This window comes from Mixophyes fleayi, chromosome 9 (assembly GCF_038048845.1).
Source record: "Mixophyes fleayi isolate aMixFle1 chromosome 9, aMixFle1.hap1, whole genome shotgun sequence".
Classification (NCBI taxonomy): domain Eukaryota; kingdom Metazoa; phylum Chordata; class Amphibia; order Anura; family Limnodynastidae; genus Mixophyes; species Mixophyes fleayi.
Genome location: NC_134410.1, coordinates 13,985,435 through 14,005,604, shown reverse-complemented (window position 1 = coordinate 14,005,604; position 20,170 = coordinate 13,985,435). Strand labels below are relative to the sequence as shown.

The 20,170-nt window shown below is 43.8% G+C and overlaps 1 protein-coding gene across 1 annotated transcript; it reads left to right on the top strand.

Annotated features, from left to right (window-relative positions):
- Positions 1–2,736: 2,736 nt before the first annotated feature.
- Positions 2,737–13,902, top strand: RNF5 (ring finger protein 5). Its single transcript, XM_075186512.1, has 6 exons — positions 2,737–2,892; positions 6,475–6,493; positions 7,725–7,837; positions 8,440–8,503; positions 10,196–10,313; positions 12,081–13,902. The coding sequence occupies exons 1-6, from the start codon at positions 2,792–2,794 to the stop codon at positions 12,173–12,175; spliced, it is 510 nt and encodes a 169-aa protein (XP_075042613.1). The 5' UTR covers positions 2,737–2,791; the 3' UTR covers positions 12,176–13,902.
- The last annotated feature ends 6,268 nt before the right edge of the window (positions 13,903–20,170 follow it).

Below are 20,170 nucleotides of genomic sequence, written 5' to 3'. Positions count from 1 at the left end.
TGCATGCAGTCCCGATCTTTGTAGGTGCATCTTGGCACTCAATCTGTAATGCACCCTGATCTGCAGCTGCTCAGCCTCAGGCCATTAACCCTCTATCCAGCTCTATGTGATGCATGCAGTCCCGATCTTTGTAGGTGCATCTGGGTCTCTATCTGTAATGCACCCTGATCTGCAGCTGCTCAGCTTCAAGCCATTAACCCTCTATCCAGCTTTATGTAATGCATGCAGTCCCGATCTTTGTAGGTGCATCTGGGTCTCAATCTGTAATGCACCCTGATCTGCAGCTGCTCAGCCTCAGACCATTAACCCTCTATCCAGCTCTCTGTAATGCAGGCAGTCCAGATCTTTGCAGGTACATCTTGAGTCTCTATCTGTAATGCACCCTGATCTGCAGCTGCTCAGCCCCGGGCCATTAATCCTCTATCCAACTCTCTGTAATCTATGCAGTCCCGATCTTTGTAGGTGCATCCTGGGTCTCAGTCTGTAATGCACCCTGATTTGTGCGGCTGCAGCTGTTCCGCCTCCGGCCATTAACCCCCATCCAGCTCTCAGTCTACAGTCAATGCACACTAATCATGCAATCCCGATCTTTGCATCTTGGTTCTCTTTCTGTAATGCATTACAATGACTATGGTACTGATTTTTGGAGATGCATGAAATTAATTCCAGTGTTACTTGTGAGACTCCATCCAGCCTCAGTTCTTGCTGTGCTTCCAGTATCTGGGGTGCAGGCTCCCTGGATCTGGGGTGCAGGCTCCCTGGATCTGGGGTGCAGGATCTGAGGTGCAGGCTCCCTGGATCTGGGGTGCAGGCTCCTAGTATCTGGGGTGCAGGTTCCCAGGATCTGAGGTGCAGGCTCCCTGGATCTGGGGTGCAGGATCTGAGGTGCAGGCTCCTAGTATCTGGGGTGCAGGTTCCCTGGATCTGGGGTGCAGGCTCCTAGTATCTGGGGTGCAGGTTCCCAGTATCTGGGGTGCAGGCTCCCTGGATCTGGGGTGCAGGCTCCTAGTGTCTGGGGTGCAGGCTCCCAGTGTCTGGGGTGCAGGCTCCTAGTATCTGGGGTGCAGGTTCCCAGGATCTGGGGGTGTAGGCTCCTAGTATCTGGGTTGCAGACTCCCAGTGTCTGGGGTGCAGGCTCCTAGTATCTGAGGTGCAGGTTCCCAGTATGTGGGGTGCAGGCTCCCATTATCTGGGGGTGCAGGCTCCCTGGATCTGGGGTGCAGGCTCCCAGTATGTGGGGTGCAGGCTCCCAGTATCTTGGGGTGCAGGCTCCCTGGATCTGGGGTGCAGGCTCATAGTATCTGGGGTGCAGGTTCCCAGGATCTGGGGGTGCAGGCTCCTAGTATCTGGGGTGCAGGCTCCCAGTATCTGGGGGTGCAGGGCTCCCTGGATCTGGGGTGCAGGCTCCCAGTATCTGAGGTGCATGCTCCAAGGATCCGGGGTGCAGGATCTGAGGTGCAGGCTCCCTGGATCTGGGGTGCAGGCTCCCAGGATCTGAGGTGCAGGCTCCCAGTATATGGGGTGCAGGATCTGAGGTGCAGGCTCCCAGTATCTGAGGTGCAGGCTCCCAGGATCTGGGGTGCAGGATCTGAGGTGCAGGCTCCCAGTATTTGAGGTGCAGGCTCCCAGTATATGGGGTGCAGGATCTGAGGTGCAGGCTCCCAGTATATGGGGTGCAGGATCTGAGGTGCAGGCTCCCAGGATCTGTGGGTGCAGGCTCCCTGGATCTGGGGTGCAGGCTCCCAGTTTGGGACCAGTGACTGCTGGGTGCTGACATTATAACCTGACAATGGCTGCAGTGATTTCACATATCAATCAAAGGTCATGTCTAATAAGCACATGTCCATCTTGCTGGCCAATAGAAAGCCTCTGTAGTGTTACCTATTAATATGTAATGAAACACAGGTCTTATCTCATGATGTCAGGTAAACAAACAGTTCTTATCTACAAATAATCTATGTACACTCCATTAAGTGTTACATTGCTCAATGCAATAGTGCAGATCTGCTCTGTGGATTGGACTAATGTGTCAATAATTTATTTCATGTATGTTACCTGCAATATTAGATTTATTTAGTTATATTATGCACATTATAATGTCCACAAATGCCTGGATATAGGTTAATTTACTGCTTTTATCGAAAGGGGGGATTACAATCAGTGAATTAAATACAAAGTAGGGTGTCTGAGATATATATTTATTATCAAATGAAGAAAAATAAAGAATAATAATGATAAAAGTCTAATCTACTGTTGTGTGATAAACTCTGTATTGTAAATGAAATGAATAGTAGAGCTAAGTCACGTGAGGGGAACTGATACAGATATTTACACTACATATTATTATAATATTATGATTAATGTTGTTGTTATTTTTATAGTTTGTTTACCAACAAGTCGTGTTCATTGTCCTTTTCAACAATTGTCCATAAAGCTTCGTTAAACATGAAAAAAAAAAAAACTGCTAGCAACACGTCTGTGTGACATGTGATTATGTAAGTTATACAAACAGGGCGGGTTTACTTTTGACAGACAACCGTCCCGCCCAGTCGATGCTGCGCTTTGCTTCAACCCAAGCCAATCCGCGCCTTCTTGTAGGATTTACCTCTGATTGCATCAAGCAGCGTGGGCGGGACAAGGCTGCTCCAATGGGTAGCGTGAGATGATAACGTACGGGCGTTTCCACCAATTAGCGGTCAGATCGGACTGCTGGGCTGCCCAATCAGCCTTCTGACGTCTCCCAGTGACGCTCCGCCCTGCTCCCGGCTAGCGTTCCGGTCTCTCGGTTGCCATGGCGGCGGCTGCTGGCAGCCCCGGTGCGGCCTATGAGTGTAATATCTGCCTGGAGACCGCCCGGGAGCCGGTGGTCAGTGTGTGCGGACATCTGTACTGGTGGGTGCGGCCTGTGCTGTATATGTGTGATCAGGGCTCCAGCTGTGTAACTGTAACTATATTACTGTATGCTATGATCTGTAACTGTATATATATATATATATATATATATATATATATTTATTTATTTATTATACTGGGTTATTCTGTACCCCTATACTGTAATACCCAGGTGTGGGGTCTGTGATCTGTGACTATATATATATATATATATATATATATATATATATATATATATATATATATATACTGGGTTATGTTATTCTGTGCTCCATACTGTAATACCCAGCTTTGGGGTCTATGATCTACAATTGTATATATTATTATCTGCTAGTTAATTCTGCTCCCCCATACTATAATACAAAGGTGTGGGGGTCTATGATCTATAATTGTGTATATATTATTATATGCTGGGTCAGAGCAGTAACTTAGAATTCTAGTGCCTGGGGCGAGAAAGACAAATGTTGCCCCCCCTGCACCTCAATTTTAACCAAATGAACCTAAAATATTCCTAAACCGCGCCCCCCCCCCCCTTCAGTGTTGCGCCCTGGGCGGTCACCCCTGTCGTACAGCCCTAGTTACGGCCCTGTGCTGGGTTATTCCGTGCCCTCATACTGTAATACCCAGGTGTGGGGTGGGATCTATGATATCTAATTGTATTATATATATCATTATACTACAATACCCAGGTGTGGGGTCTATGATCTATAATGGTGTATATATTATTATATGCTGGGTTATTCCGTGCCTCCATACTATAATACACAGGTGTGGGGATCTATAATTGTATATATTACTATATATATTGGTTTCTTCAGTGTGCCCATACTATAATACTCAGGTGTGGGGTCTATGATCTAGAATGTTTTGGTTCTCCTTAATCTAGAGCACCTATTATATTCTAAATTATTTTTACATTTCTTTATTTTTACACTTTAAAAAAAAAACAGACACAATTCTAATGAATAAAACAATACATTGTAAAGACTGTTCCACAATACCAAATTATTTTTACAAATGACCCCTGCACCACTTTTATTTATATGGATCTTTTCTCGCGCTAGGACTCAAATTACTTTACACTTACAGAATAAAATCACAAGATTCACAATAAACATATGAAAGATTAACAAACGCTTCCAATACCAGACGGACCCGTGAGATTAGTTATATAGAAACAATGCACTTTTTTCATGAAGGTTACACCCACTACAACCAATCTTCATAAAGTCCATCTTGATAGTCCCAAAGTCTCCGTAAAACAATTACACATCCACGTTAGATGCTTTTTTGCAATTACAGGTGAAACAGATTTTTGGAAGCCAGTGGGAGATTTTATTCACACAGGTGATAGGGTGACATTGGAATCTGGGTCCAAAAGATGGATTGTCCTGGTTAGTATTCACTAATTGAAAAATATATCAATGACGTACAGATAAGAAATGACTCACATTTTCAAGTGATTGCATTTAAAGGATTGCCGATTTGCCCCTTGACACGGGTCCATTGTGTGGCGCCTGGATTTGCCCCTGGACACGGGTCCATTGTGTGGCGCCTGGATTTGCCCCTGGACACGGGTCCATTGTGTGGCGCCTGGATTTGCCCCTGGACACGGGTCCATTGTGTGGCGCCTGGATTTGCCCCTGGACACGGGTCCATTGTGAGGCCCTGGATTTGCCTCTGGACACGGGTCCATTGTGAGGCCCTGGATTTGCCTCTGGACACGGGTCCATTGTGTGGCACCTGATTGTGTGTCATCTGCTCACCCTGTAAGCTCCTGTCACACGCTCCCACTATTTGTACTAGGATGCCTCTTCCTCTGTATGTTGTGACGCTCTCATGTCGCACTTCCTGTGGTAAAAAATGTAACCGATCAGAAAATAAAAGGAAATACAACCTCAGAGCTGCTCTCTTACAGTAGACTAGTCACCTGAGCATTTGGTCCAACGGATATATTTATTAAACTGTGGATTTGAAAATGTGGAGCTGTTGCCTATAGCAACCAATCAGATTCTAGCTGTCATTTTGTAGAATGTACTAAATAAATGATAACTAGAATCTGATTGGTGCTATAGGCAACATCTCACCTTTTTCAAACCCGCAGTTTAGTAAATATACCCCTCAAGAGTGAGTATTTTCTCATGGCTACTTTCTCTGTGCTGCACATAACTCCACCATATATATATATACGCTGAGTATTTAGTTTTCTGTATGCACAGTATATCCTGTACTAACATACCACATCTTGTAAAGTGCTCACCTTGTAAATTGCATATGTGGGATATAAAATGTTCTTAATTTAAAGATCTTACTAGACCTTTCACCAATACGACTGCCCAGTACTTTAACTAATTAATCACAAATATTTTTGAAACAACCCTTTTATAAACATACATATAACTCTTGCGTTTGCGGGTACCTGCACAGTGCACAATGTTGTTAGGTCTCTTCTGGTCACACCGTGCTCGCCAAGCCTTGAAGATCTGATTCCAGTTTGCCGCACACATAATCGTCCGGCTTATGATCACATACGTGTTCTTATGACAACTGGACCTGGATTGGTTCATTTTCAGGCATTATACTTCTTTTGGTGCCCTATACATCACCACATCTTAGCAATGTGCCGGTATCATTACTCTCGGGTTGTGATAACAGGTGAAATACATAGACCGTGTGTAGGGAAAATGTTGTATAAATAGGATTCTCAAACCAGCCGTGTTTCTCTGCACAGAGCCCAGTTTCTCTGCGTCCAATGGACCAGTGTGGGTATAGGTTCAATCTGCAGTGCAGAAACTACATAATGAGCTGATATTTCCTTGTGGCTATATAAGAGATGAGAGAAGATAACTAGGATGCCAGCACGCCAATCTGGTGCTACCCGCTTCCTATAGAACACCCAGCCCTGAGGCACGTCTGGCATTATACACAGATCTGCGTTGTTATGGCTTCGTGGGATAGACATGACTTAAGCATCCTGTGACTCCATCTGTTGTGAAACCGCTGCAGAATCGCAGGTTGTCTGAACCTGGCCCAGCTCTGTGATACAAGGCTCTGGTCAGTAACCTGGAGAACATAAGGACATTACATTTCCACAGCTGCAGTTGACCTACTCCTTTGTGGTTTATAATAAAATCTATAGGAAGACACCCGACATTCCTGGATTCTGTGACCCTACGTCTGCTGTAAATGATATTATCTTCATCGTTCTTGGTGCCTTCCATAGAGATGACCTCGTGCCGCAGTTTGACCACCCCCATTACCCTATAGCATGTAATCGCTGCCTTCTGTATTGCCAGTTGATATAGTACAGTAGGATTTAGGAAGCAGACATGCTAACTTTATGGTCTGGTTCTACAATTGCCCTCTGTCAGCTGTGTGTTTTACATGTACACAGGTCACCTGGCTTCCAGGATATATCTGTAGCATTTTGGAATTGTGCTTATTTGTTCCCTCTGTAGGAGAGATCATATGTAAAGATGCTTATTACCGTATTGTACAGTGTATTGCTTTGTTTATTGAGCATGTTACAGAAGTGTATTATACATATTGTATGATACTGATCATGTGTGTTTTATTTTACAGCTGGCCTTGTCTTCATCAGGTACGTCTGTATATTCTATGCACATTGTTTTATACTGCTGGTGTGTACAGTGTCAGTCATTACTGAAAATATTTTATTATACACAGCCGTGCTCTTCACAGAGAATTTTGCCAGCCGGGTGGCATTAAGAAGTAGTCGGGTGGTCCCTTTACTTACAGCGGGTACAACGTCCCTCCTGTGGTACCTCTTTTCACCTATGCACAATGGAGCGGTTGAGTAAACCAGTATTTAACCCATTATGTTAGCAGGGAATAGTGACTGTACTCTGTGCTCTATACCTTAGTGCTGTGACCAGTTTCTAGTACATTTATGGGCTATATTCTACTCAGTTTGGTCTCCATCCATTATATCTGTAGTAGATGACAGCTACACCTTAATAAAGTTCAGCAATACAATGTGTACTAGGTTTTGGAAACACTGGTTCAGTATCTGGTATCCTCAAGACCCCAGAAAGCCCAGTGATCTGTCAGTGGACTAAGTGAGACTCCTGTATTGCGAAACCCCCCTTAGAATTGAACGCTGTTTGTGGTGACGTCTTGAGCAACATGTTTGAGTTTCCTGCCGTTCAGCACAGGTCCTGTTACATCCTGGTCACAGATTACATAGCGTGTTGTGGCAGGGACTCGTCTTGTACGCTGGGGACACATTCTGTGACATCAGGACAGTGGCCTGATATCTGCGTGTGTGTAGTCACATGACAGTCTGGATGACTATTGGGCATTAGTAAATGCAGACAGCCCCTATAGATCATCTTCTGACCAGACGTCGCCCCAGACGGGGTCCAGTTGCTCAGCCACTTACACGTTGTCAGATCAGACTGTGATCCTTGGGCTGGGACAGGATCTCGGTGTCTTAAGGTTACATTTGTTGTCCTGCTGGTGAGAGTGCTGTGACTGCAGGATTATGCAACCTGTACTTAGAAGAACATTTCACAATCATTTTGATGATGTAACACAGCGACACTTTATCAGGACATAACAACATTACTGGGACATGACACTTCTTACCCTCTTTATCTAATCCACTAAGCTTCTTATAAAACCCACAGCACCGTCAGGCTACTGTAACATTTATTTATTTAATAAGCATTTCTCCTTAAGTGGCACATTAGGCAGTGGGCCTGGTATTATGTACTTACTGTAGATTGTATTGGTGCTGGACATACTCAGTTGTCCATGTGTGCCTGTAGTGTCCTCTGTATAATGCAGATTTATACTCTCTGTTCTTTCAGTGGTTGGAGACCCGGCCGGAGCATCAGGACTGTCCAGTGTGTAAGGCGTGGATCAGCCGAGAGAATGTCATCCCGATATATGGCAGAGGGGACAGTAGCCGGCAAGACCCCAGGTGACAGACAGGAGGAGCTGTGTGCCTGTCCCTCCCCCTACAGGGTGACACAGTGATACAGACAGAAGGGAGCTGTGTGCCTGTCCCTCCACCTGCAGGATGACACAGTGATACAGACAGGAGGAGCTGTGTGCCTGTCCCTCCCCCTACAGGGTGACACAGTGATACAGACAGGAGGAGCTGTGTGCCTGTCCCTCCCCCTACAGGGTGACACAGTGATACAGACAGGAGGAGCTGTGTGCCTGTCCCTCCCCCTACAGGGTGACACAGTGATACAGACAGGAGGAGCTGTGTGCCTGTCCCTCCCCCTACAGGGTGACACAGTGATACGGACAGGAGGAGCTGTGTGCCTGTCCCTCCCCCTACAGGGTGATACAGTGATACGGACAGGAGTAGCTGTGTGCCTGTCCCTCCCCCCCCCCCCCCCTCCAGGGTGATACGGACAGGAGGAGCCATGTGCTTGTCCCTCCCCCTGCAGGGTGATACAGACAGAAGGGAGATCCCCCTCATCTATACATCCAGCCTATATGGTCCCATGTTAGTGTGATGCTGATGGATGATCACTTTCCTGTTATATACTAATATGTGACGTTCTTTTTCAGGCTGAAGACTCCCCCGAGACCTCCGGGACAGAGACCAGAGCCAGAGAACAGAGCAGGAGGAGGGGTAGGTGGCTCACATTACAGGGACCCCCCGTCCCCTTTGTTGGGTAGTATGTGTGTTGTATTCAATGTGTTCTCTGTTGTATACGATGTGTTCTCTGTCTGATCTGTGTATAGGGCCCTGATAAGTCCGTACCGGTACCCAGTGAATTGTCATAAATACACTGTGACATAGGCTCTGTGATGTCATTTTACATCCGGTTACCATCTGTGTGCACGTGGCTAATGGAACATAAAGAATGTCTCTTACAAACATACACTATAAGGACAAAAGTATTCGGATGCTTGACCACTAGACCAACAGGGACTGTACTGACAATGTATTTAAATACATATACTGTAATATGGAGTTGGTCCCCTTCTACTCTTCATGGTAGACTTTCCACAAGATGTTGGAGTGTTTCTGTGGGAATTTGTGCCCATTCATTCTGAGTAATTATGAGGTCACTGATGTTGGAGGAGAAGGTCTGGCTCGCAATCTCCGTTCCAGTTCATCCCAAAGGTGTTCGATGGGGTTGAGGTCAGGGCTCTGTGCGGGCCAGTCAAGTTCTTTCATACCAAACTCATCAAACCATGTCTTTGTAGTCCTTGCTTTGTGCACTGGGCACAGTCATGTTGGAATAGAAAAGGGCCTTCCCCAAACTGTTGCCACAAAGTTGGAAGCATAACATTGTCCAAAATGACTTTGTATGGCATTAGATTTGCCCTTCACTGGATATAAGGGGCCTAGCCCAAACCCTGAAAACCAGCCCGATACCATTATGTCTCTGCCACCAAACTTCACAGTTGGCATAATGCAGTCAGGCAGGTAACGTTCTTCCGGCATCTGCCAAACCCAGACTCACCCATCTGACTGCCAAACAGAGAAGCGTGATTCGTTACTCCACAGAACACGTTTCCACTGCTCCACAGTCCAGTGTCAGTGTGCTTTGCACCACTCCATCCAACGCTTGGCATTGGTCTTGGTGATGTGAGGCTTGCATGTAACTGCTCAGCCATGGAAACCTATTTCATTAATCTCCCGCTGCACAGTTTTTGTGCTTACATTAATACCGGTGGAAGTTTGGAACTCTTCAGCTATGGAATCAGCAGCGCGTTGGTGACTTTTACGCACCATGAGCCTTTGCAGTTGTTGATCCCGTTCTGTGATTTTACGTTGTCTTCCGCTTTGTGGCTGAGTAGCTGTTGTTCCTAAACGCTTCCACTTTCTAATAATATCACTTGCAGTTGACCGTGGAATATCCAGCAGGGATGAAATTACACGAACTGTCTTATTACAAATGGGGCATCCTATCACAGTACCACGCTTATAGTCACTGAGCTCTTCAGAACGACCCATTTTGTATCACAAATATTTGCAAATAGAGACTGCATTGCTAGGTGCTTGATTTTATACACCTCTGGTAACGGGTCTGATTGAAACACCTCAATTCAGTAATTACCAGGAGTGGCCAAATACTTTTGTCCATATAGTGTACATGCTTAAAGTGAAAGTGCAGTGTGTGCGTGCAACCTGTAGATGGCACTATAACACCTTTGTCTGTGTAATGTGTATTATATCACTGTGACTGTGATAAGATGACAATGGGGCCTCTTTTATGTAGGATAGTGAAGTAAATATCTTAGCTGGAGCCTTGTAGCACTGGTGTAGATACAGGCACTCTACCTACATGTTCCTCTTTTGTCTCATACGCAGGAGATTCCAGGGTTCACGGACACCGGCTTTCATATGTCCTTTGGTATTGGAGCGTTTCCTTTTGGCTTTTTTACTACAGTCTTTAACACTAATGACTTCCAGTCAGCCCCCCGTGCAGGTAAGTGCCCCTTCGCTTCACTCACCTCCTGTAATAAGGAGTTATAGGATAATAGTGGTGTTAGGGTAAATCTGGAAACTGTGTTACATTCCCTAAATAAAGAGGATGTGAAGTGCTACAGGCGCGATTCATACATTCAAAGGGTATATCATAGCCTCTGATCCCTATTACTAGTTAGGGACCCTGCTCCTTCCACTATATAACTCTCAGTCTGTGACTTCCTGCTGCCTCCATTCCCCTCCTCACATCATGTCACTGCCCCTGTCACCTACAGCCCTGTCCTCACTAACACATCACTCATCTCCTGATATACTCTGTGCTGCTGGGGACCCTGCTCCTTCCACTATATAACTCTGTCTGTGACTTCCTGCTGCTTCAATTCCTCTCCTCACATCATGTCACTGCCCCTGTCGCATGCAGCCCTGTCCTCACTGACACATCACTCATCTCCTGATATACTCTGTGCTGCTGGGGACCCTGCTCCTTCCACTATATAACTCTGTCTGTGACTTCCTGCTGCCTCCATTCCCCTCCTCACATCATGTCACTGCCCCTGTCACATGCAGCCCTGTCCTCACTAACACATCACTCATCTCCTGATATACTCTGTGCTGCTGGGGACCCTGCTCCTTCCACTATATAACTCTGTCTGTGGCTTCCTGCTGCCTCCATTCCCCTCCTCACATCATGTCACTGCCCCTGTCACCTACAGCCCTGTCCTCACTAACACATCACTCATCTCCTGATATACTCTGTGCTGCTGGGGACCCTGCTCCTTCCACTATATAACTCTGTCTGTGACTTCCTGCTGCTTCAATTCCTCTCCTCACATCATGTCACTGCCCCTGTCACATGCAGCCCTGTCCTCACTGACACATCACTCATCTCCTGATATACTCTGTGCTGCTGGGGACCCTGCTCCTTCCACTATATAACTCTCAGTCTGTGACTTCCTGCTGCCTCCATTCCCCTCCTCACATCATGTCACTGCCCCTGTCACATACAGCCCTGTCCTCACTAACACATCACTCATCTCCTGATATACTCTGTGCTGCTGGGGACCCTGCTCCTTCCACTATATAACTCTCAGTCTGTGACTTCCTGCTGCCTCCATTCCCCTCCTCACATCATGTCACTGCCCCTGTCACATACAGCCCTGTCCTCACTAACACATCATTCATCTCCTGATATACTCTGTGCTGCTGGGGACCCTGCTCCTTCCATTATATAACTCTCAGTCTGTGGCTTCCTGCTGCCTCCATTCCCCTCCTCACATCATGTCACTGCCCCTGTCACATACAGCTCTGTCCTCACTAACACATCACTCATCTCCTGATATACTCTGTGCTGCTGGGGACTCTGCTCCTTCCACTATATAACTCTCAGTCTGTGACTTCCTGCTGCCTCCATTCCCCTCCTCACATCATGTCACTGCCCTGTCACATGCAGCCCTGTCCTCACTGATACATCACTAATCTCCTGATATACTCTGTGCTGCTGGAGGACCCTGCTCCTTCCACTATATAACTCTCAGACTGTGGCTTCCTGCTGCCTCCATTCCCCTCCTCACATCATGTCACTGCCCCTGTCACATACAGCTCTGTCCTCACTAACACATCACTCATCTCCTGATATACTCTGTGCTGGTAGTAATCAATACAGTATATACTCTGCCCTTTGACAATTTTATTTATTGTTATAGATGCATTTGTCTATGACGTTTTGTACTTTCTTTTTATATCATCTGCCTTCCACTTTGTATTTTAGACGCTGGATTTCTCCAAGGCAGGATGTTCGGATTATTTGACTCTCTCTTTCTCATCATTGCTGCCTTCTTCTTCCTCTGGTTAATCAGCGTTTGAAGGCCTGAGGGATGCACCCCCTCCTGCTTGTCAATTGGGGGGTCTTTAGCTACCCACGAGGACTCCGTCTCCCAAGATTGTGCTATGAGTCCTTCTCCCTGCAAACACTCCTCTACGAGATTTCTATTGTACATATACCTACCCTCTAACTGCATCATGTCATATCCTTTTCTATGGGCACTTTACGTATATCCACTGCGGTGACACCTCGTGTCTTTAATGGTTAAATCTTTTTACAATTGTAATTGCTTTTTTTTTTTTTTTTTTTTTTAATATTGGAAATGCTTGAAATCTTGAATAACTTTGGCTGGACACAAATGATGTTACTGTTTGAAGCGTGGATATGTCTGCGCTTTGTACCCTTCCAGAATTGTTTCTCTGTCATCTAAATCTCTTCTATAAAACACTATTGTAGCACTTCTCTGGTCAATGCAAAAATGTTACTCCTGGCTTAGGGTCATGATCGAGCGCATTGGCTAATGGGGAAAAATAAAATAGTTATTTAAAGGGAGACATCTGGAAAAAATATTCCCTTTATCCATCGATGAGAAAAACAAGATGTATTCCTCAAAGAATCCCTGTTTGTCCCTTCTCGATAACAAAATCACTGCCTCCTGTTTAATGTAGGTCTGTTTTGTAAGATCCCATTTGGCCAAGGAGGGGTGGGACTGCAGCCTATCACATTACTGGTTCTTAGTAAAGCGAGTCTGTATTTTCGTGACCATTGGATTCCACCAACATACCGACTATTTCCACTGTGTAGCCTTCGGTGTGCGTAAATCTTCAAAGATTCCTGTGTGAGGGGCTGTATTCCGTCTGACGGAGAGTTTGCCAGCGAGCCTAAGAGACTGAAGGTTGACGCATCATTCCAGGTCCCCCTCTTCTGTGGATAGGCTACGGAATAAAGGAAGCCATCTTTAACAGTGTCCCGTTTCACCGTGAGCTTAGAGCGGGCCTAGGAGAAATTAACATCACCCTTTGTACTTTAGGAGAGGCCAAAAGTATAACAGATTGGGAATGATTAGAAAAGACGCGTTGAACTCAAGGAATACTGTGGACTGATTTAAGTTAAACTTAATAAGGGCGGTGTTTGACTTTGTCACACTGACACACACAATAGTGATCTACTCTAGGCTAAATTTATATTTGTAACGACTGAATCGCTGTGTATATTTTCTACATGAAAGTGAAAATATTACACAAATTGGTAACTTGGCTGCTAAATAATATAAAGCTTTATAGCAGAAACCAGGGGCCCCTTCTTGGCTTTAGGTACATTCACCATCTAATTGCATGTTCTCCATCTGGTTAGATGTTGGTAATCCTTTGTATGAGCGATGCTACCCTCCTGTGATAGACAACAAGGTCCATATAAAGATAATATTGGTTCCTCCAGCTCTCACACGAGGTTCTGCGAGATGATAATCGTCTAGGTTAGATGGCAGCGGTTATCTGCTTCTCAGACCTGAATCAGCATCTTAAGAGCCACGTTTGCTTCATTTTAACCATCTACCCCAAATTATCGTTGGAATGAGCAGCAATTCTCTACCGGCACCTTCACTCTTGGATAGGGAGGGTCAACTGTACTGGTTTTATTTAATACAATAAAATAAAAATGATATGATCATCGCGCACAGTGTAAATATTGCTGAAGGCTTCTCATATTGTACAGTCAATATTACCAGTCAATATTACCAGTCAATAAAATTCAACCAGTTTAACCAGAAGTATTTTGTATAATAATTTTGTATAAATAGAACATTAACTCTCTCCAGTTGTTGTGGAACTAAAAGTGTCAGCTTGTCCGGTCAGCACTATTCTGTGTCCTGTAAAAAAAAAAACAGGAAGGGTCCCATGTAAATAGTTATATATATCGCGCCAGCATATGCCGTAGCGCGTTGCAATTGGGAATAATCGCTGTAATAAAACAAGACTGGAAATGCAGTGTAAATGTTGTTTTGGGGATAATGTTCATTGTCATGGCAAAGAGGGACTTTGAAATTAATTGCAATTCATCCGATCATTCTTCATGACATTCTGGAGTATATGCAAATTGCCGTCATAAAAACTGAGGCAGCAGACTTTGTGAAAAATAATATTTGTGTCATTCTCAAAACTTTTGCCCATGACTGTATATACCAGATTGAAAACACTGTTACACATATATGTGGAATTGATACTAGAAACTTTCTTTTTCCGAAGTAAGAGGTGGGGGAGATCCAATCAGCGTTACTGATACATTTGAACTGAGTGATGGATTCATTCCGGCAAATGCAGAGAAGTCTTTGGAACTATGGAGAACCCGGATTTGGGGAACTCTGTGGTTTTGCCAGTTCTCTAAAATGTAAACTCTTACGAGTTGGGCCCTATCTCCTAGGGGTAAATGTATCAAGCTGAGAGTATTCCGGTGGGTCTGAAAAGTGGAGATGTTGCCTATAGCAACCAATCAGATTCTAGCTGTCATTTTGTAGAATGTACTAAATAAGTGATAACTAGAATCTTATTGGCTTATCAAACCCACCGCAAAACTCTCAGCTTGATACATTTACCCATAGTGTTAAACAGACAAAGAGGTACCTGGAAATGCTTTCTCCTTGAATAGAGGATTATTGGCATATTTGTCCTGGGAATATATCTTGGAATTCTTCTTAACTCGTCTATTTACCTCATCCTTAATTAAGATGTTTTGAAAACTATTGTTTTACCTTTTCAAATCTCTTTGAGTAAATAAATATTTCTGATAGTTATTTATAACCTATGCACTTGTGAGCTGGATATTTCAGTTGCCTTTAGTGGTCTCATCGTATCCCTTTATTAACTATACTGCAACTTGCCACTGCTTGATTGATACAATACCGATAAAGATCATTTTCTGTGGAATGCTGCCTTCAAAGATTTCATGTAAATATATTTATGTGTAATGCACTACATCTGTCTAAATGAAGAGCACATTAATAAGATGGGAAATTCGTGGGGTATTTCCACCCCCACAGTAACCCCTCCAACGCTGCTTTGTGTCTCTGTGGCTTCAACACGGAACAGGAGGGTCAAACAGCCCACAGTGCTGAGGCTCTATCCAGTCATATCCTTGTCTTTTTTTAATGCCCTCCATGTTGTCAGTGCTGCAGGATAGGGCACCAAGACTGACGGAACGGAACCTCCACACCAAATCCTTTCCGTTACAGTGCAGGCAGCCATTTTATTGGCTTACACAATCCACAGACAATCAATTCACTGGGCAGAAGTAACATCACTGAGGCATTCAGCCCACTAAATGACCGCTGAAGGAATCTACCTCATACATATAAGACATGAAGTGCCTCAGTCATATCCTATGTGAATTGACGGGCTCCATTCAATATTGGTTCAGCTCACAAAATGGCTGCATTGTTGTTTAAACAAAAGGTGCGCTTTTAATGAGTAACTAGAGCAGTGGTCAGGGAACAGGGGTAAATTACCCCAAGTGGGGTAAAAATGAAATTCATGGGGGTAATGCTGCCTATTCACATGCTGTCAGTTGGATTGTAGACCCCTTTAAAGTGAAATTGCTGTTGTACCAGAAGAGCCTCAAGGGTTGGCAGAGGCACTTCTTGAGCTTCGATGCAATAATGAAGCACATATTACATTTGAAAACAAAGCAGATCTGTCATATTTTTGGATGTCAACAGCTGCAAAGGCATCAAAACTGCACATGAGGAGGCAGCCAAAAAGTTGCTGCCTTTTGCAACAATCTACCTTCGTGAACAAGGATTTTCCACTCTAACGAACATAAAAACAAAGCAGAGATATTGATTGGACGCTGAAGACTGTATCCAAATTGTTCTGACTTCAAAATGCCCCAATATTGATGCTCTCGTATCAAAAATGATGCAACATCATTTCTCCAAAACCTGAAGTTTTGAAATTGAAGCTTTCAAAGAAACTTTGAATAGATTCAATAAAATTTTGAATTCCAATAATTAATAATATATGATTTCCTTCCTTTCAAATCAAGGGGGTAACGTCGGCGTATCTAAATATATTTTGGGGTAAAAGGTAAAAATGTTCCCTGACCCCTGAACTAGGGTGATTCAGCTATATGGTGGAGACAGCTATGGAAACTCAATATTCATGATAATATAGCCTATCGGTCCACTATGACATCACCGACACACAACACATGATAAGCGGCATTCTCAGAAGTATTGTTCGGCCCACAGAACGACTGTCTCCATTGTGTGTAGGCCGTCGGGGGACTTTCATGGGTGTTGATTCAACAGTACAAAGTTGGGATAATATACGAAAAAATATTGTACACCTTCCCGGGCACCCAGAGCCCAAACGGGTTAAAAATATTATATTTTAGCTTATATTTTTATGTATTCTTTCCCCCTATCCTGCTGAGGGTTTGAGGTGAATGTAGATCCTATAAACACAAGACTTGATTTCCTCTCGGTGAGGCCCATAGTCTACATCTGGCCCAACATAAAGATAGAAGCCTTTGTCCACTGTATACTACAAGAGACATTTGAGGGGATGTTTTGCAGCCTCCATTTTTGGAGAAAAACAAAATATCTTTTGAACTCCACATAGTTTGCTAATTTAGTCATTTTAGGAATGTCTGTTACCATCTTAATGTCACTTGACACATATAAGTTTGATATTTAAGTATATTTCCTAAATACAGTATATATTACAGTGCGCCACCAGGTGGCGGTACTGAGGTATCTCCGCTTTGATGATATCATAACGTCCTGTTGGGGGAGGGGGCGCGTCTGACGTCTGTTTGTGTATCTATACTTCCTGTGTGTGTGTTATTCTAGGATGTCCTCACATCCAAAATCCGGCCCTGTTACCTATGTGACAAATCTATAACATGTAATGACTATTTTTATGATATATTGATGAATTTGTATACACAGAAGCCTCAGATGTAGGTTTCTGTTTTTAATTTACAGTTTTGTACACACCTTCCGGTAACTTTATCTAAATCTGGTGCTTTCCATGGTTTGCTGTGTTTTTAGTGGCGTCTTTATGTAATCAGCCAGAGTTGCTTATCGTTGGCGTCCTGGGATCGGATACAAAGCTGCTTTCTGGATGTTAGTTGTGTCCGTTACAGAAAGCGCCGGAACGTTGTATTGTAAACCAAGGAAATATAAATACAACATAGGCGTAAAAAGAGTAACAAATTAATAAATTGATGATATTAATAAATGAAAAGCACAGAAGAGTACGGCAGACTGTAACGTTTTATGTTGAGTAAATGTTGAAGGAGAGCGTGTACGAGCCAATAAATCAAAATCTACTTTGGAAATCTCTGTAACGTGGACCGCTCACCTACAGATGATGGGAGACATCGATTTTGTGGACTTAAACAGTAATATTATTATTATTTATATAGCGCCACCAATTCCGCAGCGCTGTACAGAATATATCATTCACGTTAGTCCCTGTCCCATTGAATTTTACACTGTACATTCCCTAACAAGCACATTGGGATCCATTTAATCAGCAGACACTTGACGTATCAGTATGGAGTGGGAGGAAACCGGAGCACCCAGAGGAAGCTCACGCAACACAGGGAGAACATACAAACTCCACACAGATAGGGCCATGGTTGGAGTCAAATGCTTAGCCCCAGCGCCGAGAGGCAGCAATGCTAACCACTGTGACGTGGGCAGGATGGGGGTGTCCATCGCAATTTGCAACAAATTGCGTCATTTTGGTCCCCTCCTCGCAGCAAAATAGCACGATTGCATCATTGCAGCTCAAGGCCGGGGTCAAAATGATGTGATTTATAGCGCACCGCCCCTCAGATCCCATACTTTTCCCGGAGCGGAGTAAAACAAAGTTGACAGGTCTGGTGTAGGTCAGTGTTGACTAACCTGTGACACTCCAGGTGTTGTGAAACTACAAGTCCCAGCATACCCTACCAGCAATAAGCTGCTATATATTGGCAAAGCATGCTGGGACTTGTAGTTTCACAACACCTGGAGTGTCACTGATTAGCCAACACTGGTGTAGGTGACAGTTCACCTTCGGTTCGTCCCTGTAAGTTTCTGTACCGTTTTCTAGTACAGTTCATTCTGATTTCTTCCGCTTACAGAGGCCGTTCCTGGGCCTCAGCGACCCTAACAACCAGCAAAATACACAATGTTTACTGCTCTCCGGTTACCAGTGTCAGCAAGCGAGCCGTCCTGTTAGACAAGAGCGATCGGTTATAGAACTTGCAGAGGTTCTAATCAAAAAGCAAATCACACTTTTGTTTAAAACATACTATGGGCAACTTACTTTTAGTGTAAGTGAATGCATATATTCAGTTTTTAATATATACAAATTATGTATGTAAATACACGTACCGTATTTAGAAAGGGAACATATTTAAATATATATTTGCTAGAATTTAAATTTGCAGCATTGACGAGTCGGCAAATTGTAATTTATGTTAATAAATGTATAGATGGATGCATATATTTATATTAGAAGTTATACGATTTACATTTGACTGAATCATCACCTGCAAACGACTGTCTGTCTTTTATTATTATTATCATCCAGCCAGGTTATGTAAGGAATACTGAGCGTAGACATTACACCTATCAGTCTGCCAGAGGTCACTGTGTAATACTGTCTGACAGAGGATGGTGGTATCCTGTGACACTATGTATATATCACTTGCTGCTCTCGGTTAGAAGTGTCGGTGTCACTGCTATTTTCTGCTAATTAGACTAATTAACATGCCTAATTAAAATGCAATTAGAGGGCCAGCAATGACAAACTTGTGGAATAATTAGTATTCATTAGAAAGCTGTTTCATGCCAGAAAGAGAGGTCCCCTTAGAGCGATAGAGAGGAGAGGTCCCAGGTGTGTTATACAGAGAGAAAATGTTTCCTCTGCCATGTATAGAGAGAGAAGGTTTAATGTGTGTTACATATAAATTAGGACAAGATCCCATCCAATGTTATAAGAGAATGGTGCACAGGATTCCACACTGCTCTATATAGCGCTGTGATACTCGTCGTCCATTAGGCAAACTAGGCTCTGGCCTAGGGCTCACTGGCCCTTGAGGTCCATGATTGCAATAATCCGTTTGTATGTGTGATTCTGTTTGGTAAAAGGCGTCAAACCACTATCTTGCTTAGGTCCCCCCCAAGGCCTAAATTACCCCCCCCCCCCCTCTTCCCCATCCAGGGCTTAGAGAGCATGCTGGGATTACACAGCAGATTCAGGCTAGTGTTTATAGGATAGTTAAGAAAATTATACCAAATATCTGGTTGCTAAGGGTTACAGTACCTTTTTTTTTTCTGTGCACCAGTTATAGCAAATGTTCCCCATGGTCTAGCCAAGATTGAATATTTTGAACTATATATATATATATATATATATATATATATTTCACAGGGAATAAACATTTAAAGACATGTTGAACAGAACAATCACTACAAAAAAGCAGCCACTCCCTGTGGAGTAATATGGTGGTCTTGTATAGTAGAAGATTCAATCAAATGTTATTTCTTAGTACAGCTGAACAAATGTATTTAAATCTATCATAATTTATCCAGTGGGGGGCACTGTTCTATTGCTAGGAGTAATATTGTATTGTACTTTACAGATCAAGAGGTATATTTACTAAACGGTGGGTTTTAAAAGTGGAGATGTTGCCTATAGCAACCAGATTCTAGTTATTTTGTATAATGTACTAAATCACTAGAATCTGATTGGTTGCTATAGGCAACATCTCCACTTTTTCAAACCTGCAGTTTAGTAAATATACCCCCAGGACTGCTGTCTCCCTCATGCACATCACAAAGATCCCGATATCCTTCAAGATACAAGGACTAAAATGAACAGATCATTAAAGTATGACCTACACATAAATGTATATGCTAGACACAAAATGGCTGCCTGCACGGTGCGTCACCAATTTCCTAATAACAAATAAGCCTCCTTCTCATTAATGCCGATTCAGCCCACTGAAAGGTTGTACAACTTCAGGGAAGATATTAGTTTATAGAC